General features: G+C 39.7%; 1 protein-coding gene across 3 annotated transcripts in view; it reads right to left on the reverse strand.

Moving 5' to 3' along the window:
* LOC128691916 (uncharacterized) overlaps positions 1-23,714 on the reverse strand; it is a 129,947-nt gene that overhangs the window by 100,510 nt on the left and 5,723 nt on the right. For all 3 annotated transcript variants that reach the window (XM_070101061.1, XM_070101060.1, XM_070101059.1), the window contains exons 2-3: positions 15,763-15,901; positions 15,173-15,231 (exon numbers count right to left, since the gene is read on the reverse strand). In XM_070101061.1, coding sequence (XP_069957162.1) covers positions 15,173-15,231; positions 15,763-15,870 — 167 coding nt within the window. In that variant the 5' untranslated portion in view covers positions 15,871-15,901. The remainder of the gene's footprint in view (positions 1-15,172; positions 15,232-15,762; positions 15,902-23,714) is intronic.

The following is a 23,714-nucleotide window of genomic DNA, read 5'->3' on the forward strand; positions in this document are numbered from 1 at the left end:
GGGCAAGGAGGTGGTGTTGCTGTGTGCTTCTCTAAAAGTGTTCATGCCCAGCACATAGATGTTGCCACCCCTACACATCTTGAAATGATGTTCTTCAAGCTCTGTATAAACACTAGTACTCTGTACTAGCATGTGCAATGTACAGACCTCAGTGGCAACATGCAGACCCTATCAACTTCCTAATGGAAAATATTGACTCCCCTCAGCTACAACACAACTGTCAACATATTATAATTGTTGGTGACTCCCCAACCAGCACCTTATACAGAGGGACTTTGATGACCTTCTTGCAGTGTTTGACATGAGAAACTTTGTTGATTTCCCCTACTCATATCTCTGGCTCCTCCCTGACCCAGTAGTGAGTGATCTGGCAGAAGGCATAGTCACTTGTCAACCCCTCGCACGCTTGGACTGCCTGACCACAAGGCTGTTTTTACCTACACTTAAGATCCCAACAGAACGAGGTGAGGAGTCCACACGCACAACCTGGCTATGGGAAAGAGGTAATTGGCAGCCCTTTGATCTGAGCTCGCCACCACCGACTGGAATGCTTCTCCAGGGGATGTTGACAACCAAGTGAAAGCCTTCACTGACACATCCTTAATCTGCAACAAGAACACATTCCTCACCGGCAATACGTGACAAAGTCTACAGATCAGCCTTGGTTTGGCTTTCGTTGTAGAGAGGCTGCTATGCTAAGTACAAAGCATATGAAGGTATAAGAGACATCCTACCACCTATAACAGGAACTTGCATATGCAAGCCTGTAGGCATATGGGTGATGTTCAAAAGTGGGCCATTGCTAAATGGGAGGTGGACACTAAAAGAAAGTTAGCATCAGGTAGGGTAGGCTCCAAAACCTGGTGGTCCCTGGTCAAGGACAGACAAGGTTATCTGCCTGATGAACTTATTCCACCTCTAAATCGACAGGATGGGACCACCTCTACTAGTAGTCAAGAGAAGGCGGATCTCTTTGCTGAACACTTTGCTACCAAAATGCAAGTTCCTGCTCCAGCAAGGGACCCTCCTTGGCTAGGGCTGCAAGAACTGTGTCAAAACTGTCAGTGGTGACAATAAGGCAGGAGGAGGTGCATTTCCTTCTTAAATCATCTTGACCAGGAAAGGCTGTGGGCCCAGACAAGTTGAGCCCTAAGATTGTTGAGAAGATGTGCAGACGAGCTAGCAGCACCTCTAACTCGCATCTTCAGCACTGCCTAGTACAGTGCAAATGGCTCCATGGAAAGAGGCAAATGTAGTCCCTGTTCACAAAAAGAAGAGCAGAGCAGAAATCAGCAACTACAGACCAGTGTCACCCTGTCAATCACTGCAAGATCCTTGAGACAATAATCTCAAGACAAATGACAGATTTTTTTGACTACCACTCACTACTTTGTGATCGCAATATGGCTTCAGGAAAGGTTACTGCTGCTGATCTGTTGTTAAACCTCTCCACTAAGTGGCACCAGTCACTGGATGAATCCAAAGTCAGCGTGTGGTAGCACTGACATTGCTGGCGTTTCGATCGGGTGTGGCACCAGGGCCTCTTAGCAAAACTTCAAGCACTGGGAATTGCAGGCTCTACGCTATGTCTCCTCAGTGATTACCTTCATGGTAGATCTCTAAGTGTAGTCCTCAATGGAACGGAATCAGCAAGGCATCCTATTGGGGCAAGCTGCCCACAAGGAAGTGTGCTGGGTCCACTGTTATGGAATGTCTACTTCAACGACCTCTTCATCTCATCCCAGAATCACATGCATATGCAGATGACTGTACACTGACATTCACTTATCCAAGAGAAGAAATGCCAGCTGCTCTAAGCTACATCAATCACCAGCTGAGAGCTATATCAGCTGGGGAAATAGATGGCAAGTAACATTTGCACCTGAGAAAACGCAAATGATGATCGCCTCTAGGCACCATGATGGTAATGCTGGTGCAGAAGTAAGGATGAATGGGACGATGTTGGCACCTGGAGAAGAAGTTGATATCCTTGGGGTGAAATTTGACTCCAAACTAACCATGAAGAACCATGTTGTAAATCTTGCAAACAAGGCAGCCAGGAAGCTTACAGCACTTCGCAGATCTCGCATCTGCTTGACAGTAGGGGCTGCAAGATCCTGCACGAGGCACAAGCACGCCACACCTTGAGTATGCTCCACTTCTCTTGGTTTGCCTGCCCCCTCCCCCCTCATCTGCGACTGCTTGACAGAGTAGAGAACAGAGCAAGACGCCTCATCTCTCGCCTGGACCCATCCTGATAGATCTGTCATTTCAGCAGAGCCTCAACATAGGGAGGGGATGTGGGTGGCCTTACTGTTATGCACAAGGCCAATATTGTCAAAATACCACACTTGATCCACTTCGAGGACAGCGCGGAAACAAGCTTTTATGCCACAAGACGGGCAGAAAGCAGCAACTTCACTCTGGCTGTACCCTTCTTCCAGAACATCACTCCATCTGAGATCATACATACCCAGGATGACTGAGTATGGAACACATTCGTACAGCATAATGATGTCAACGTAGATAACGCTAGTTGATCAAATGAAAATGCTGCCCCACAGATGGCTCCAACTTCATCCTGTTCCCTACTTGTATGTCTCCCTATAACAATAAAATGCTTTCAAATGAGCTGATGTAGGTAATAGCTCTTAGCTTACAATAAAGTTAGGGAATCCTAACCTGTAAATAGCTGTCAATAAAGCTAGGATCCTTAACCTTGTCAAACCCTGTAAAAAAAAAAAAAAAAAAAAAAAAAAAAAAAAAAAAAAAAAAAGAGAGAGAGAGGAGGAGAGAGGAGGAGAGAGAGAGAGAGAGAGAGAGAGAGAGAGAGAGAGAGAGAGAGAGAGAGGAGAGAGAGAGAGAGAGAGAGAGAGAGAGGAGAGAGAGAGAGAGAGAGAGAGAGAGAGAGAGAGAGAGAGAGAGAGAGAGAGAGGAGAGAGAGAGAGAGAGAGAGAGAGAGAGAGAGAGAGAGAGAGAGAGAGAGAGAGAGAGAGAGAGAGAGAGAGAGAGAGAGAGAGAGAGAGAGAGAGAGAGAGAGAGAGAGAGAGAGAGAGAGAGAGAGAGAGAGAGAGAGAGAGAGAGAGAGAGAGAGAGAGAGAGAGAGAGAGAGAGAGAGAGAGGAGAGAGAGAGAGAGAGAGAGGAGAGAGAGAGAGGAGAGAGAGAGAGAGAGAGAGAGAGAGAGAGAGAGAGAGAGAGAGAGAGAGAGAGAGAGAGAGAGAGAGAGGAGAGAGAGAGAGGAGAGAGAGAGAGAGAGAGAGAGAGAGAGAGAGAGTGGAGAGAGAGAGAGAGGAGAGAGAGAGAGGAGAGAGAGAGAGAGGAGAGAAAGGAGAGAGAGGAGAGAGAGAAGAGAGGAGAGAGAGAGAGAGAGAGAGGAGAGAGGAGAGAGGAGAGAGGAGAGAGGAGAGAGAGAGAGAGAGAGAGAGAGAGAGAGAGAGAGAGAGAGAGAGAGAGAGAGAGAGAGAATACAGATGCAGAGTTTTGTAAACAAACCAGCCCAACACACAAAGTTCTAGTTCACTTGCAAGGTGACTGGAGAAACATTACACAACGTGTTTATTACATAATTTTGAAAAAAAAATATCATAGATGGATTAAGCAAAATGTCTATATTAACATTTTATATGATATTTATGCACCTCAGAGTGATTATTGTGTTTTTCTTTTCTTTTAACAAGTCGGCCGTCTCCCACCGAGGCAGGGTGACCCACCGAGGCAGGGTGACCCAAAAAAGAAAATCCCCAAAAAGAAAATACTTTCATTATCACTCAACACTTTCACCTCACTCACACATAATCACTGTTTTTGTAGAGGTGTTCAGAATACAACAGTTTAGAAGCATATATGTATAAAGATACACAACATATCCCTCCAAACTGCTAATATCCCAAAACCCCTCCTTTAACCCTTTGAGGGTCGACAGGCCCTCTCCGAAACTCTTTCTTAGGGTCGGCCAAGTTTAAAAAAAAAAAAAATAATTTTCTCTTATGAAAAGATAGAGAATCTTTTCCCGATCATAAGGACACCAAAAGTTTGAAATTTGATGGAAAACTTACGGAATTATGCTCTGCAGTTAGCGGTCTCGGCGTATGTTTACGATCGGCATTTTGCCCACACTTTGAGCCCCATTTTCGCCAATTCCACTGTACTAGTCGACAAAAAACATGAATATTTCGCTTAGAACTCCATTTTTTTTCTATCGAATGGGTGCAAGAAACCACCCATTTATGAAATTCAACTATCCAGTACAGTGGTCAGAATTTAGTAATTTTGCCAATTTCATACAAATTTCAAAAGATACCACTCCTAATAGGGTCCAGAATAAACAAGAAAGACATTCCTGGCACTAAAATGACATTTCCTCTAGTCATTAGTCACGCCTCAAGGCCCTCTTATATTCTTTTTGCTTTACACTTTGAATTTTTATTCTCACAAAAATATAAGATTTACTGTTATGCAGACTACTGCATTAGTGTAAAAAATTATATAAATATTATTGGTACTTGTGAAAGAATATTAGACTCACCAGTTGACGTGGTATTGGATGCTTGGCACGATTTGTTTACTTTTGAAATTTGGTAAAATCGAACATTTCTGCTACTTTGAGCTCAATTTCAAGGTATTTTCATTGTAAACCAGTCAAAATCATCTCAATTTCTGTAATATGTCTTCCATTCTATAAAATGAGACCAAGAAAACTAGAATACAACAATAAATACCATACGAAAATAGAGTGCAAAGTCGCTGTTTTACCCAAAAAACGGCCAAAAGCTTTTTTTCATTATGCACTGTGTGCTGCAGGATTTTTTTTTAGACTGTGCACACTGACCACATAGACCCATTCTTTTCACATGAAGGCCTACCAGCTTTCTCCCACTAGATTTGGGGCCATTAGACTTAGGCGCATTTAGTACGTCAAAAACCCTGGGTCAGAAGTCATACTAGTATCGTCAAACCCTCAAAGGGTTAACCTTTGACTGTCGCAACCCCTCCCAATCCTGAGGTGTCTCCCTGGTGGCGCAAAAATTTAAAAAAAAAAAAAAAAAAAAAAAAATTATTTTTTTTTATGAAATGATAGAGAATTTTTCCTGATTGTAATGACACCAAAAACGAAATTTGATGGAAAACTGATAGAATTATGCTCGCAAGGGTTAGCGACTCGCAGCTGTTTACAAATCGCGATTTCGCCCACTTTGAGCCCTATTTTCGCTAATTCCCTTGTTCCAGTCGCCCAAACTTATAGCTATTTCTTTAGAACTCCATTTTTTCTATCGATTGATTACAAAGAAACTGCCCATTTACCGATTTCAACTACCTAATAATGTGGTCAGAAATTTGCATTTGGCCAATTTCACGAAAAACTAAAAAATATGATAATTTCAAAATAAGGTCCAGAATGAACAATGCAGACATTCCTGGTCTAAAATAACATTTTCTTTGTTCATCAGTCATGTCTCCAGGCCCCTCTGATATTACTCTTGCTTTCTATTTTGAATTTTTATTCAAACAAAAATAGAAGACTTACTATTATGCAGACTACTGCAATACTGTAATAATTGTATAAATAACATCAACCCATTCATGACTGATATTAGAATGGCTAGTTGGACATTTATTGACAATGGCATCATTTCTTTACTTTTGAACATTGGCAAAATCAAACATTTCCCCTACTTTGAGCTCCATTTCAAGGTTCTTTTCATAGTAAAACCAATCAAAATCACCTCTATTTCTATAATATGTTTTCCATTCTATCAAATGAGACCAAGAAAACGAGAATACAATCATAAATGCTATGCGAAAATGGACCACAAACTCGGCATTTTAATTTAAAAAAAATGGTCGGAGTTTTTTTTTCTCACTATGCACTGCGTGTTGCAGGATTTTCTTTATATGGTGCACACTGACCACACAGACCCATTCTCTCACATGTGGGCCTACCAGCTTTCTCCTGCTTGATTTGAAGCCGCTAGAATTTATGAGTATATATACGTCAAACACGGTACCTCGTAAGACGTATATATACGGCCGCGACAGTCAAAGGGTTAAAGTGCAGGCATTGTACTTACCATTTCCAGGACTGGAGTCCAGCTATATAAAAATAACTGGTTTCCCTGAATCCCTTCACTAAATATTCCCCTGCTCACACTCCAACAGCTCATCAGGTCCCAAATACCATTTGTCTCCATTAACTCTTATGCTGGAAGTCCAAGCCCCTCACCCACAAAACCTCCCTTATCCCTTCCTTCCAGCCTTTTCAAGGATGACCCCTACCCCGCCTTCCTTTCCCTACAGATTTATACGCTCTCCATGTCATTCTACTTGATCCGTTCTCTCTAAATGACCAAACCACCTCAACAACCCTCCTCAGCCCTCTGACTAATACTTTTATTAACTCCACACCTTCACCTAATTTCCACGCACTGAATTTTCTGCATAATATTTACACCACACATTACCCTTAGACAGGACATCTCCACTGCCTCCAACTGCCTCCTCGCTGCTGTATTTACAACCCAAGCTTCACACCCATATAAGAGTGTTGGTACTACTATACTTTCATACATTCCCTTCTTTGTCTCCATAGATAATGTTTTCTGTCTCCACATATACCGCAACGCACCACTCGCCTTTTTTCCTTCATCAATTCTATGATTAACTTCATCTTTCATAAATCCATCTGCCAACACATCAACTCCCAAATATCTGAAAACATTCACTTCTTCCATACTACTCCTCCCCAATTTGATATCCAATTTTTCCTTATCTAAATCATTTGATACCCTCATCACCTTATGCTTTTCTATGTTCACTTTCAACTTTCTACCTTTACACACACTCCCAAACTCATCCACTAACCTTTGCAATTTTTCTTGAGAATCTCCCATAAGCACAGTATCATCAGCAAAAAGTAACTGTGTCAATTCCCATTTTCTATTTGATTCCCCATAATTTAATCCCACCCCATTCCCAAACACCCTAGCATTTACTTCCTTTACAACCCCATCTATAAATATATTAAACAACCATGGTGACATTACACATCCCTGTCTAAGACCTACTTTTACCGGGAAGTAGTCTCCCTCTCTTCTACACACCCTAACCTGAGCCTCACTATCCTCATAAAAACTCTTTACAGCATTTAGTAACTTACCACCTATTCCATATACTTGCAACATCTGCCACATTGCTCCCCTATCCACTCTATCATATGCCTTATCTAAATCCATAAATGCAATAAAAACTTCCCTACCTTTATCTAAATACTGTTCACATATATGCTTCAATGTAAACACTTGATCTACACATCCCCTACCCAATCTGAAACCTCCTTGCTCATCCGCAATCCTACATTCTGTCTTACCTCTAATTTTCAATAATAACCCTACTGCACACTTTTCCTGGTACACTCAGTAAACTTATTCCTCTATAATTTTTACAATCTCTTTTGTCCCCCTTCCCTTTATATAAAGGGACTATACATGCTCTCTGCCAATCCCTAGGTACCTTCCCCTCTTTCATACATTTCTTAAACAAAAATACCAACCTCTCCAACACTATATCCCCCTGTTTTTAACATTTCTGTCATGATCCTGTCAGTTCCAGCTGCTTTACCCCATTTCATTCTACGTAAAGCCTTACACACCTCCCACACACTCACATCCTGTTCTTCACTCCTAAAAGATGGTATACCTCCCTGGACAGTGCATGAAATTACCGCCTCCCTTTCTTCGTCGACATTAAAAATCCTCAAAATATTCTCGCCATCTACCTAATACCTCCATCTCCCCACCTACTAACTCCCCTACTCTGTTTTTAACTGACAAATCCAATCGTTCCCTAGGCTTTCTTAACTTGTTTAACTCACTCCAAATTTTTTTCTTATTTTCATTAAAATTTCTTGACAGTGCCTCTCCCACTCTATCATCTGCTCTCCTTTTGCACTCTCTCACCACTCTCTTCATCTTTCTTTTACTCTCCATATACTCTACTCTTCTTATAACACTTCTGCTTTGTAAAAACCTCTCATAAGCTAACTTTTTGTCTTTTATCACACCCTTTACTTCATCATTCCACCAATCACTCCTCTTTCCTCCTGCACCCACCCTCCTATAACCACAAACTTCTGCCCCACATTCTAAAACTGCATTTTTAAAACTCATCCAACCCTCTTCAACCCCCCCACTACTCATCTTTGCACCAGCCCACCTTTCTGCCAATAGTCGCTTATATCTCACCCGAACTTCCTCCTCCCTTAGTTTATACACTTTCACCTCCTTCTTGCTTGTTGTTATTATCATTATTAATATGGCATCTTCAAGACTAATAAGACACTCTTAGTGATTTTAATGTGTACCTGTATGCCAGCACAGTGTGTAAGTTTACTTAGGTACAAGTACATATAAGTATAATTATCAGGGTATATATAAAATATGAAATAACTTTAAAACACTTGAAATTTTGGAAAGTTTCCAAACATAATGGAGAGACGTGGTGCTCATGGAGAATGTAAACAAACTGGGTGGGGTGTGCCGTATAGCGAGTTTTGGTCATAATTTGAAATCGCCGTATTAGCAGAACGCCATAAGGCAAAACACCGTAAAGCAGGGCCCTACTGTAAATCGAAAAAAAAGACAAACTTTCTGAACCTATCTACATATTTGGTACTCTGATGAAGACAATCAGAAATCAACTACAAAAATAAAGTCTGAACAATTTCCAGTTAAAGTGAACATAAAACTAAAACATTCAACATTCTCATAATGCTTTTTATTTAAAGCTTCAAAAAAAAAATGAAGAAATGTACTAAAAACTGGAAACGGAAAATTTAAAATTAAAGTTTGGTGACAACAACCTCTCTCCATTATTAAACTGAATTAACTAACATTTCCATTATACTCTATGGGTAAGTGGAAAAGAATTCTTCCTCCATAAGCCATGCGTGTCGTAAGAGGCGACTAAAATGTTGGGAGCAAGGGGCTAGTAACCCTTTTTCCTGTATAAATTACTAAATTAAAAAAGAGGAAACTCTTGTGTCTTCCTTTAGGGCCACCCTGCCTTGGCGGGAGACGGCTAATGTGTCGAGGAAAAAATAACCGTTATATAGTTCAAATTTGTTGTTTTTTTAACTCTGAAGAACACATTGAAAAGTAGAAAAGATAAAAGATTCTACTGCCAAAAAAAGAAAATTTAATTTGTTGCTTCTTGAATAGTCTGAGTGGTGTGCACTGCTATGTGTGGTCCAGGAAACAGTGTCACCAGCAGCACTAGCCTGGTCAACCAGGCAAGCACTAGACAAGCTTAGCCCATGGCCAGGCTCCTGAAGTAGAAAAACTCTTGGGACTCATGAAAGGTACGAACAACAGCTTTCTGAATGAAGTCTTTCCTGAGACAATGTCTAGTTAAATTCATAACTTGTATATATTCTGGCTCCCTTCCTGTTGTGCTTCTGTGTGAATAGTTAATGGTCCAAGCCGGACCAAAACGTCATCACGAGTTTCAGTCTCCTATGTGTGGGTTATTTGTTTATTATTCATAAAAGCTTCATTTCATGCACTCATCCAGATATCTGTGGCAAAACTAATGCTGCATATTCAGTTTTATTTCACTGTCTTAGCTTTGTTCATGACAGACAAGTGAATGTAGCAGACAACAGTACATATTGGTGAAATACAGCCTCTCTTCACTAAGCAAAGTACTCATTTACAAATTACATACTCAGACTTTTGACGGGCTCTCTGACCAGTATGCATACCTAAATAATGTATATTAGAGCTGATTTCCTCTATTCCATTTATTACAATATACAGTACACTACTGTATAAACATTTAACCCTTTCAGGGTCAAGAGGCCCTCTCCTAAACTTGTTCTCAGGGTCGAAAATTTTTTGGGAAAAAAAAAAACAAATTATTTTTTCTTATGAAAAGATAGAGAATCTTTTCCCGATCATAATGACGCCCAAAGTACGAAATTTGATGGAAAACTTACGGAATTATGCTCCCGCGAAGTTAGCGGTCTTGACGATGTTTACGCATCGGCGAGTTCGCCCATTTTGAGCCCTATTTTCGGCCAATTCCAGTATACTAATCGACAAAAATCATAACTATTTCGCTAGAATTCCATTTTTTCTATAGAATGAGTACAAGAAACCACCCATTTACCGATTTCAACTATCCAATAAAGTGGTCAAAAATTAGCAATTTTGCCAATTTCACACAAATTTCAAAAGATGCCAATTTCCAAATAGGGTTCAGAATAAACAAGACAGACATTCCTGGCACTAATATAACATTTCCTCTGTTCATTAGTCATGTCCCAAGGCCCCTCTTACATTTCTTTTGCTTTCCACTTTGAATTTTTATTCTCAAAAAATAGAAGATTTACTGTTATGCAGACTACTGTATTAGTGTAGAAATGGTATAAATAATATCAGCACACTTAACCCTTTGAGGGTTTTGGTCGTACTAGTACGTCTTACGCGTAGGGGTTTTTGACGTACTAGTACGCATAAATTCTAGCGGCCTCAAATCTAGTGGGAGAAAGCTGGTAGGCCTTCATATGAAAGAATGGGTCTATGTGGTCAGTGTGCACAGTCTAAAAAAAATCCTGCAGCACACAGTGCATGAGAAAAAAAAAACTTTGACCATTTTTTTGGAATAAATCAGCGACTTTGCAGTGTATTTTCGTATGGTATTTATTGTTGTATTCTAGTTTTCTTGGTCTCATTTTATAGAATGGAAGACATATTACAGAAATTGAGATGATTTTGACTGGTTTTACAATGAAAGGTGCCTTGAAATTGAGCTCAAAGTAGCAGAAATGTTCGATTTTTACCAAACTTCAAAAGTAAACAAATCGTGCCAAGCATGCAATACACGTCAACTGGTGAGTCTAATATTCTTTCACAAGTGCACCAATAATATTTATACCATTTTTTACACTAATGCAGTAGTCTGCATAACAGTAAATCTTATATTTTTTGTGAGAATAAAAATTCAAAGTGGAAAGCAAAAGAATATAAGAGGGGCCTTGAGACGTGACTAATGACTAGAGGAAATGTCATTTTAGTGCCAGGAATGTCTTTCTTGTTTATTCTGGACCCTATTCGGAAATTGGCATCTTTTGAAATTTGTGTGAAATTGGCAAAATTGCTAAATTCTGACCACTGTACTGGATAGTTGAATTTCATAAATGGGTGGTTTCTTGCACCCATTCGATAGAAAAATGGAGTTCTAGCGAAATATTCATGTTTTTTGTCGACTAGTACAGTGAAATTGGCCGAAAATGGGGCTCAAAGTGGGCAAAATCGCCGATGCGTAAACATCGCCGAGACCGCTAACTTTGCGAGAGCATAATTCCCTAAGTTTTCTATCAAATTTCAAACTTTTGGTGTCTTTATGATCGGGAAAAGATTCTCTATCTTTTCATGAGAGAAAATAATTTTTTTTTTTTTTAAATTTGGCCGACCCTGAGAACGAGTTTCGGAGAGGGCCTGTCGACCCTCAAAGGGTTAAGAACATAAGAAAGAAGGAACACTGCAACAGGCCTACTGACAAATGCGGAGCAGGTCCATGCCCCCCCCCCCCAGGATTAGACCAATGACCCACCCCCCGGATTATCCCAATGACCCACCCAGTCTGGTCATCCCCACTCAAGGATAGAGCACTGTACCAGACCCAGCAGCACAAGCTAGTCAGGTCCAACTCACACCCACCCACACCCACTCATGTATTTATCTAACCTATTTTTAAAACTACACAACGTTTCAGCCTCAATAACTGCACTCGGGAGCTTGTTCCACTCATCCACAACTCTATTACCAAACCAGTGCTTTCCTATATCCTTCCTGAATCTGAATTTTTCCAACTTGAAACCATTGCTGCGAGTCCTGTTTGCCAAAAAATAGGTCCCAGTTATCAATGAATGGGATTGCAAGTTCCTTGCAGTACCCGTCTAGCCAGCAATTTATACCAATTGCCCTAGACATCCATTCATTGCCCACTCCCTTTCTAGGCAAGATGCTACATATGACTAGGATCCCTCCCTTAGACCTAACTATTTCTATGGCTGACCTGTACTTATCCAGCAGCTCCTCTCTCCTGCCCTTCCCAATGTCATTACCCCCAGCACTACGACAGATAATGGGCTTGTTCCCATTACCTGCCATAATATTATCCAACCTGCTGACTATGTCGCCAACACCAGCTCCAGGAAGACACACTCTCTGTCTGACCTTTCTGTCTCTGTTACAAAATGCACGGTCCATATATCTTACCTGAGAATCACCTACTATTAAAATATTCTTACCTTGATTAGCAGGGGAATCAGTGGTACCTTCAACCTCACTAACCACTGAAGTACACTCGTCTTGGAGAACAGAGAATCGATTTCCTACCTTCATATCTTCTCTATTTACTTTCCTCATCTTCCTTCTTCCTGAACTGTGAACCACTTGCCACTTAAAGCGGCTGCCACTATCACTGCTGGTGACCATTCCTTCCTTACCAGCTAAATCCTTCTCACACTCGCTCCCAAACTCATCTATGCGAAGCTTCAGCCTCCTATTTTCCTCCTGAAGAAGTAGAATCTCCTTCTTCAACACTTGAACCTGGGATTCTAAAGCACTACAACAAGCCATGGTATGGGTAACAGCCCACGTTAACTCCCAAGAGCTTAACGGTATGACCGCACTTGACCACTGACCTCAGCGTACTTGTGAAAAAATATTAGACTCACCAATTGACGTGTATTGGACACTTGGCATGATTTGTTTACTTTTGAACTTGGCAAAAATCGAACAGTTCTGCTACTTTGAACTCAATTTCAAGGTACTTTTCATTGTGAAACCAATCAAAATCACCTCAATTTCTGTAATATGTCTTCCATTCTATAAAATAAGACCAGGAAAACTAGAATACAGCCATAAATACCATATGAAAATACAGCGCAGTCGCTGTTTTAAACCAAAAACAGGGTCAAAGTGTTTTTTTTTCTCATTATGCACAGTGTGCTGCAGGATTTTTTTATACTGTGTACACTGACCACATAGACCCATTTTTTCATATGTAGGCTTACCAGCTTTCTCTTGCTAAATTTGAAGGGGCTAGAATTTAGGCATACTAGTACGTAAATAACCCTGGTGCGTAAGCCGTACTAGTACGTCGGAAACCCTGAAAGGGTTAAAATACACTAAAAATGTTATAAATAGTGCAAAGGTGACATTAAAATAATATCAAAGATCAGTGACACAAACCCATTACCATTACAGTATGCTCCTCACTTAGTGACGAATTTGTTTACCGACGTGGTCTTAGGAATGGAACTCCATTGTTAAGTGAGGAGAGGCTGTATTGACTAAGTGACTGTCTGTCTGTGCACATATGTATGTGTGCTCATGAGCGTGTATGTGTGTGAATAACCTTCACAATCCTCAAGTAATGTGTTCATTATATTTTTAAGCATGTGTAATATTAAAAATATCAAAGTATCAGCAGGTATTGACAACTTTTTCCCCAAATATCTGATACCCCAATAGCTGGTGCCCACTGATAGTGATATTAATGCTTTGGTACACCCAAAGTTTTAGTGGATTTGCTGTTGAAGATCCCTATGTATACCCTCAAGGACAGAATCAGGGGTGACACGGCAACAACACAAAATACTTAAGAGAAACTGACAGGCCAGACAGGGACAGGCTACTTGAAAGATGAGAAACAGGTAATCATGGGCAGAAGTGGAATATAAAGATACAGATGCATCATAGGGATGTCAGGAAGCCTCCACCCCAACAAAGAAGTGATGGGGGAAGACTACATAATTTTAAGAATAGGTATAATAGGACTCATGAGGCTAGGAGAGAGTGAATCTGGCAAGCAGCAAGCCGAGAGGTGGGGCCAGGAGCTAAGACTCAAACCCTGCAACCATATATGTATAAGCAAATACATAGGAAAGCACATACCATAGATAAGGTAAGGATACATAAGAGTAATGATGTTTGAGGTACAGTACATGGCAAATTTTTGGAAATCTGTCCATCGTTTTTAAATTTTTCCACAAACTGTACGAGCTCTCCAATATATACTGGCTCCCTTTCGTGTGTTAGCGTGAGACTAATTAATTGTCCAAATCAGATTGAAACGTCCTTATGATTTTCTTTCTCCTATGTGTGGGTTATTTGTGTACTCAAATATAGAGCTTATTTTATAAACACATTAATAATTTTCTAGGTAGTAGGTTGGTAGACAGCAACCGCCCAGGGAGGTACTACCGTCCTGCCAAGTGAATGTAAAACGAAAACCTGCAATTGTTTTACATGATGGTAGGATTGCTGGTGTCCTTTTTCCTGTCTCATGAATATGCAAGATTACAGGTACGTCTTGCTACTTCTACTTACACTTAGGTCACACTACACATACATGTACAAGCATATATATACAGTGGACCCCCGGTTAACGATATTTTTTCAATCCAGAAGTATGTTCAGGTGCCAGTACTGACCGAATTTGTTCCCATAAGGAATATTGTGAAGTAGATTAGTCCATTTCAGACCCCCAAACATACACGTACAAACGCACTTACATAAATACACTTACATAACTGGTCACATTCGGAGGTGATCGTTATGCGGGGGTCCACTGTACATACCCCTCTGGGTTTTCTTCTATTTTCTTTCTAGTTCTTGTTCTTGTTTATTTCCTCTTATCTCCATGGGGAAGTGGAACAGAATTCTTCCTCCGTAAGCCATGCGTGTTGTAAGAGGCAACTAAAATGCCGGGAGCAAGGGGCTAGTAACCTCTTCTCCTGTATATATTACTAAATTTGAAAGGAGAAACTTTCGTTTTTCCTTTTGGGCCACCCCGCCTCGGTGGGATACGGCCGGTGTGTTGAAAGAAAGCTTAATAATTTAGATATACACTTGAGAATATGTATTATGGCAGGAGATGGACACTGAGGTAAAAAAAAAAAAAAATTTTATAAGGCACTAAACTTGTGTGGGTTAAACCTACTGGGATCATTCAGAACATGGAGTGGTAAGGTTCACTCCTGTCTGCTTACCACAAGAGAGACAGTACTCTCACAGACAGCCTATCTAAAAAAAAAAAAAACCTTGAGAGTACAATATTTCTAGGTTTCATCTGAAATACAACTCACCAAATCAAGATGACACTTACTCTGTATTTTCAAGTTTTTGCTGATAAAACTTGTTCCACTCCCGACTCACACCAAGCTTCTGCAAAACACACACAAAATGTACCAAACATATTAACCACATACTTTATCATATTATTTTACTTCGAGAATAAGTGTTATGCTCAAAAAGTTTTTTTTCATATCTATATACTGTTCAGCACTTTATATGTATCTAATAAGTCCGTCACACAAGCCAGCATAAATTAAAACTCGTTCCTTTTTATTTTACTTTTGTAATGATAGTCGCATGAATATGGCAAGCAATTTTTGTTTTATTTTGCACCTAATATAACTTAACAACCTGACCAAACCTTGTTAAACTTATGTAATTCTACCATATTACATAAATGAGGTGCTGTACAGCAGAAAAGAATAGGTGCCACTACAGCCAAAAATCCAGGTTAATGAATGAATTAATTGCTTAATATTTAGTCTGAAGGACTGTGTCAATACTATCTTCTGCATCTGCACATTAGGCTCAGTACCTAATTTGCTGCTTATTCTTTTCTCTCATGTAATGACTCGAGTATAAAAAAAACAGATATTTCAGTGTCAATGGTACGAGTCGAACCTTAGTTAGAATATTGCAGTTGGTACAGTCAGTGTCTTGACAGGTGATTCCTCCCATTAATGTGTTGCTTGACTGACGATCCCTCTCAAGACTCTCCGTGGTGGACATTGTTAATTACTGTTCATGCCTCAATACCATGCTGAAAGAAATAATGTACTGTAAAATACATTTTAGCACACTGAAAAAAACTGATAATGAATGTAGATTACAGAAGTGATGATATAAACTTGAGGAAGCATTGATCTGGTGCCAGGTAAGAATTAACTTGGTGTTTGAGGAAAAAACAAAAACTTATCACATACAATAGATAATTTTCTTGGTTGTTGAATTACAGTCCCTAGATGCTATTCAAACCTATAAAAATAGATATGCCAAGTTTAATTAACCCCTTGACTGTCGCAACCCCAAATCCTAGGGTGTCTCCTTATGTCACAAAATTCCAAAAAAAAAAAAAAAAAATTATTTTTTCTTGTGAAATGATAGAGAATCTTTTCCCAATTGTAATGACACCAAAAGAACGAAATTTGATGGAAAACTGATGGAATTACACTCTCGCGAAGTTAGCGACCTCGGCGATACAGTGGACCCCCGCATAACGATTACCTCCGAATGCGACCAATTATGTAAGTGTATTTATGTAAGTGCGTTTGTACATGTATGTTTGGGGGTCTGAAATGGACTAATCTACTTCACAATATTCCTTATGGGAACAAATTCGGTCAGTACTGGCACCTGAACATACTTCTGGAGTGAAAAAATATCGTTAACCGGGGGTCCACTGTATTTACGAATCGGCAATTTTGCCCACTTTGAGCCCTATTTTCGGCTAATTCCTTTGTTCCAGTCGACCAAGCTCATAGCTATTTCTTTAGAACTCGATTTTTTATATCGATTGAGTACAAGAAACTGCCCATTTACCGATTTCAACTACCCAATAATGCGGTCAGAAATTTGCAATTTGGCCAATTTCACGAAAATTAAAAAATATGACAATTTCAAAGGTCCAAAATGAACAATGAAGACATTTCTGGCTCTAAAATAACATTTTCTTTGTTCATCAGTCACGTCTCCAGGCCCCTCTGATATTACTCTTGCTTTATATTTTGAATTTTTATTCAAACAATTAAAAATAGAAGATTTACTGTTATGCAGACTACTGCAATACTGTAATAATTGTATAAATAATGTCAACCCATTCATGACTGCGTATTAGAATGGCTACTTGGACATTTATTGGAAAATGACATCATTTGTTTACTTTTGAACATTGGCAAAAATCAAACATTTCCCCTACTTTGAGCTCCATTTCAAGGTTCTTTTCATAGTAAAACCAATCAAAATCACCTCTAATTCTATATGTTTTCCATTCTATCAAATGAGACCAAGAAAACGAGAATACAACCATAAATACTATACGAAAATAGACCACAAAGTTGGCATTTTAATTAAAAAAATGGTCGGAGTTTTTATTTCTCATTATGCACTGTGTGCTGCAGGATTTTTTTATATGGTGCACACTGACCACACAGACCCATTCTCTCACATTTGGGCCTACCAGCTTTCTCCTGTTTGATTTGAAGCCGTTAGAATTTATGAGTATACATGTATATACGTCAAAAACGGTGGCTCGTAAGACATATTTATATATGACCAAAACAGTCAAAGGGTTAAGGTGGTTCATTTTTATGCCAACTGCTAAAACCTTGACAAAAAAAAAGTTACCCGGTATATTGTAAATTAACATAACTGTCATCCATTATAAAGAGAAACTTTTGATAGAGGAAACAGGTACATATCTCTCACTATTACAAACCTAACTCACAAAGCAATGTATAAACGTTAAGCTTGAAACATGGCCTCTCCCACCTTTCTCCAAGAGATGACCATCTCTTGTTACATGTTGTTATAACTAAAATTGTTAGGGGCAGATAATGCATTTATCTTTGATATACCTTTGATGAGTTCCCAAGTTTTTTCTACTCCTCGAGCCAAACCATGGTCTAGGCTCGTCTGCTGTTTGCTTAGTTAACTAGGTTATCAGCAACTGGGTCCTCTGTGCCCTGGTAGGTATTTATTTATTGTCTTTTTTTAATCAGAGGAAAAATAGGTAGACAATGGCAAAAGCTGACAAGTGGAACTAAAGACACTAGTAGCAGAGAATCATTTTAATGTTTCATTCAAGGGTGGGTTTTATCAAGTACAGATGCCCCCCAACTTACAAACAAGTTATGTTCAAGAAGGCTGTTCGTATCTTGAATTGTTCGTAAATCGTTATTTTGCCATTTTTCTATTGTTACGATTATTGTGAAAAATATTTTAATGTTCCGAAGCTATAGTGCCTAATAGGTGTTAAATGTATTGATATGGATCAAAAAAATCCATTTGAAAATAGAATAGAACCAACGGGGAAGCTCTGCGCCTGCGCTGATGGGCAGGGGAGAGGTCGAGATGGGGCATCAGGGAGCAAGAGTGTTTGGAATGGAGTTAAGAGGCTGTGACAAAATGGGACCAGGAAATTGGCGTTCATGGCGGCCTAAGGATTAATATAGGCCTCACTTCATAATAGGAAGTGTCATAACTGTCCCTGGTGAAGAGTGAGGGAACGTGATTTATGGGACCGCTGTAATAAGTGGTAAAATTAGTGAATAATGGTAGGACTGGTGGTGACTGGTGCGCCGCCATGGAGTGTGTCCAGGGGAAAATACCTGTGATTTAATCCTCACTCATCGGTCTCAGATCTTAATGGAGTGACCTCTAATTATTATTATTATAATCAAAAAGAAGCGCTAAGCCACAAGGGCTATACAGCGCTGCAGTGACCTCTAATGTGTATAATAATTATGAGACATTAAATCGTCTTGTGAATTGTAATGTAATCAGTGATAATAACACTAAGCTAAGAGAATGCATGAAGTGAAACAAGTCGCCTTGCTCCGAGTGAACACGTGTAGACCTGGTGGTTCCCGTCCCGAGAATAGTGAATTTTTTATGGAGTCACGACTTCTAAACCGGGACAAACCAACGGATACTTCGTCCTGCTGGAATAAGAAACGTGTTGGTGTAGCAGGACATCGAAATGAGATGGTGAATGGAGGAAATAAGAAGCATCAATCACCCACAGTTAAATAACCCTTCTAGTTATAGTAGACTGATACTGGCCAGTTAGGTATGTTGTAATTGGATAGGTTGTGGGTGATCCAGCTACATCAAGTGACCACCAGAGAATATCTGGTAAGTGGTGGGATTATATACAAGTGTTTTTCCTTGATGGATATATCCATGTGTAACCTACTCTCCCCCCCTTGATTCAGTTAAACTAGTATAATCTATGCAGTCCACAATTAATTAGTAGCGCCATACTTATGGGTGCTATCCAATTTATACTGGTCTCTGATAGATATGGATAAGATTGTGAGGTCGAAGGGACCACCTGTAGTAACCAGGGGTGGCTAAGTTTTCTCACATGTCTACACGGGGTGACTACGGTAAACAATATGGTTGTTGTCTCCCAATGAGAATACTCGTATGCATGTAATGTTGAGGTACATACAGGTAACCCCTATAAAATTTTCCATTATTATTATTATTGTTTTTAATATTATTATCATGATAATAATATTAAAAACAATAATTACTGTTCTGTCTCTGTGCCATTGTTCATTGAAAACTTGAAGACAATACTGTACAGTATCAGTAATGTACTGATACTGTACAGTTTGTTTCTATGTCCAAATGTCTGTTCGTATGTCCAAATGTTTGCAACTTGAATGTTCGTCAGTAGGGTAGCGCCTGTATACTTATTTACTTAACCCAAGAGGGCTCTGAGGCACATATTTATAATGGACATATGTATTAAATTACTGTACTGTAATGGTACAGTACTTGGATTTAATCCAGGATAACCCAATAACTGAAACAAGTTATTGTACCTACTATTACATAGTACATACGTATGTACTGGAGACATCTTCCCCAAGGTCTTATCTCAGATAGAGCCTCTTAGACTGGAAAGGAAATATGTTTTTAAGAATTAATGTACTGTATGTGTTTTGTCTCACTTGGTTCTTTATTAAGTCCTACCCAGGATGCAACCCACAACAGTTAACTATCTCCTATGTACCAATTTACTGCTAGTGATAAGATAAGATTTGTTCGGAGTTTTAACTCAGAGGGTTAACCACCCAGGATAACCCAAGAAAGTTAGTGCATCATCGAGGACTGTCTGTCATTTCCATAAACCCTTTGAGGGTTAGTCATGTACCTGTACGTCACTGCAGCCAGGGTCAGTCATGTACTTGTACAGTGGTCCCTTGCTTTTCGTAGTTCTCGGCAATCGTAAATTTCGCCAATCATAGGGATATTTTTGTATAAACATGGACTTGCTTTTCATAGGTTGACTCACGAATAGTAGTTTGTCCGGGACGCGTAAGCACGGTGTGAGCCGGGGCGGCCTCCCTACCCAGCCAGTCTGGCATTGTTTACCAGTGAGTGAAGGTCCCCTCAAGTGCTCCTACAAAATATTTCATAATATTCCACTCATTTTAGTGCTTGCAAGTACTAAATAAGCTACCATGGCTCCAAAGAAAGCTCCTAGTGCCAAGCCTGTGGTAAAGAAGGTGAGAAATATGTACAGTGACAAAGTCTTGGGCCATTTTAGGGAAGTGTTAAAGAGACACCAGAAACAGAGCTCTCTCCACAGTTATTTTGCGAGACAGGACTCCAATGACTCTCATGGTGGTCCTAGTGGCATTAAGAAACAGAGAAGAGAAGTAACCCCAGAAAAGCAATTGGTACCTGAGGTGTTGATGGAAGGGGATTCCCCTTCCAAACTGTAAACAATCCAATCTCTCTCCTCCTCCAGTCTCCCATACACTAAGAAGAATCTCCAATAAAGGTAAGCGTTATGCTGTTAATGTTTCATTCATCATTTCCCATTGTATTGTTTATGTACTATATGTATATTTCATGTAAAAATTTTGTTTTAATACTTCTGGGTGTCAGGAACGGATTAATTGTATTTAATTTACATTATTTCTTATGGGGAAAATTGATTCGCAAATCGTAAATTTCGTTTATAGTAGCTCCTCCAGGAACGGATTAATTACGAAAAACGAGGGACCACTGTACACGTAAATTCTAGCACCTTCAAATCTGGTGGAAGAAAGCTGGCAGGCCTACATATGAAAGAATGGGTCTGCGTGGTCAGTGTGAACAGTATAAAAAAAATCTTGACACACGCAGTGCATAATGAGAAAAAACAAGTCCGACCGTGTTTTTGGTTTAAAACAGCAACTTTCGAGTGTTTTTCATATAGTACTTATAGTTGTATTCTCTTTTTCTTGGTCTCAATTGATAGAATGGAAGATATACTACAGAAATAGAGATGATTCTGATTGGTTTCACAATGACAAGTCCCTTGAAACTGAGCTTAAATTAGTAAAAATGTTTGATTTTTGCCGATGTTCAAGAGTAAACAAATCATGCCACAAGTCCAATACACGTCAACTGGCGAGGCTAATACATATTCTTTCACAAGTGTGCTGATATTATTTATACCGTTTTTGCAATGATGCAGTAGTATACATAACAGTAAATCTTCTATTTTTTGTGAGAATAAAAATTTAAACTGGAAAGCAAAAGTATTGTAAGAGGGGCCTAGAGATGTGACTAATGAACAGATAATATGTTATCTTAGTGCCACGAATGTCTGTCTTGTTTATTCTGGACTATTTTGAAATGTGTGTAAAATTGGCCAAATTGCCAATTTCTGACCACTTTATTGGGTAGTTGAAATCGGTAAATGGGCAGTTTTTGGTACTCAGTTGATAGAACAAATGGAACTCTAGTGAAATAGCTATGATTTTAGTCGACTAGAACATTGGAACTGGCCGAAAATAGGGCAGAAAATGGGCAAAATCGCCTATGCATAAATATCATTGAGACCGATAACTTCGCAAGACCATAATTCCATAAGTTTTCCATCAAATTTCATACTTTTGGTGTCATTATGATCTGAAAAAGATTCTCTATCATTTCATATGAAAAAATAATTTTGTTTTTCGAAAAAATTTTGATGAGTTTGGGAGAGGGCCTCTCGACCCTCAAAGGGTCCTTCAATCCTGTCCCAAAGGATGCGACCCACACCAGTCGACTAACACCCAGGTATCTACTGACTACTAGGCCAACAGACAGAGCAGGTGTAAGAAAACACACCCAGCATTTCCACCCATGTCAGGAATTGAACCAAGGATACTCAGTGTGTGAGACGAGACCATTACCAACCAAGCCACAGGGTACATGAACAATGGTAGGTGCTAGAAAACTTGCATATGCACATCTCTGGACAGCATTAAACCCAGGTCCTCTCTGCTATGAGTCAAATGCTCTGATACTATGCTGTGACTTTTTTTTTTTTTTTTTTTTTTTTTTTCACAGTAGAATTTATAGGATGAGAGATGTCATCCTACCTCAGATCATCTCCAAGCCCACCTCCTGGGATGTAAACCTGGGATGTGACCTACAACAGTTGGCTAACTGCAAGGTAAACAAGGATAACAGATTTAAGGAAACATGCCCAAGGTGTCCACCCATGCTGGGGATCAAATGATGGACCTTCAGTATGTGAAGTGAAGATGCTATCAACTGAGCCACAGGACAAATCAAGGGTAGAACACAATACTGATATTTTACCTGGCACCAAATGATTTTGTTTCACCCTGGATAGACATGAATTCCTAGTATGAGCAGTAAAAATAATCAACTTAAGAGTAAAGTCCTCTACTGGAGCATAACCTAACTTAATGTTACTCAACCTTAATTAACCAACAATTTTATGGCTGATATAGGATAGGTTGGGTTGGGTTATGTCATTAAACTTCTATTTAAAATACAGCCAATTCCATTACACAACCTATTTAATAAAAAAAGAATTTGTATATTAAATGATATTCCTATTTTGCCTATTACACTATAACATATACAGTGGACCCTCAGTTATCGGCCATTTCGGTTTTCACCCACTTTTTTTTGGCCAAAATTCTATCTCGGTTATTGGCAGTTATTTCGGAGATCAGCCGTATTGGACACGTCCACCCGCCACTCCACTGCATTCGTGAGTCAGTTCTGGAAGAAAATGCCAAAGAGGACCTACATCACACAGGAGAAAAAGGCACTGCCAGGACACAAGCCTATGAAAGACAGGCTTACTCTTTTGTTCTGTGCTAACACTAGTGGGGATTTCACAGTGAAGCCTTTATTGGTGTATCACTCTAAAAATCCCAGTGTTCAAGAAAAGCAATGTCATCAAGAGTAAACTGTGTGTGTTGTAGAAAGCTAATAACAAGGCATAGGTCACAAGGCACATTTTCATTGACTGGGTCCATGAAGTGTTTGGCACGAGTGTGAAAAAATAACTCCAGGAAAATAAATTGCCACTCAAGTGTCTCCTGGTACTAGACAATGCTCCTGCTCATCCTCCAAACTTGGTAGACCAATTGTCTCTGGAGTTAAGTTTTATAACAGTGAAGTTCTTGCCTCCAACACCACTCCTCTCACCCAGCCCATGGACCAGCAGGTCATTTCTAACTTCAAAAAAATCTACACAAAAGCAGTGTTTCAAAGGTGCTTTGAAGTGACCTCAGACACTGACTTGACCCTAAGAGAGTTCTGGAAGAATCATTTCAATATCCCCCATTGCATAAGCCTTATAGGTAAGGCTTGGCAGGGAGTGACTTCCAGGACTTTGAACCCTGCTTGGAGAAAACTGTAGCCAGAATGTGTCCTCAACAAGGATTTTGAAGGGTTTGAGGCTGACCCCTGACGACCCTCCACCTGTTGTGGAATCTACTGTGTATTTGGGGAAGTCCATGGGGTTGGAGGTGAGTGGCAAGGATGTGGAAGAGTTGGTGAAGGACCACAGAGAAGAGCTAACAACTGAAGAGCTGCAAGACCTT

The sequence above is a fragment of the Cherax quadricarinatus genome, chromosome 75 (assembly GCF_038502225.1).
Source record: "Cherax quadricarinatus isolate ZL_2023a chromosome 75, ASM3850222v1, whole genome shotgun sequence".
In the NCBI taxonomy this organism is placed as follows: domain Eukaryota; kingdom Metazoa; phylum Arthropoda; class Malacostraca; order Decapoda; family Parastacidae; genus Cherax; species Cherax quadricarinatus.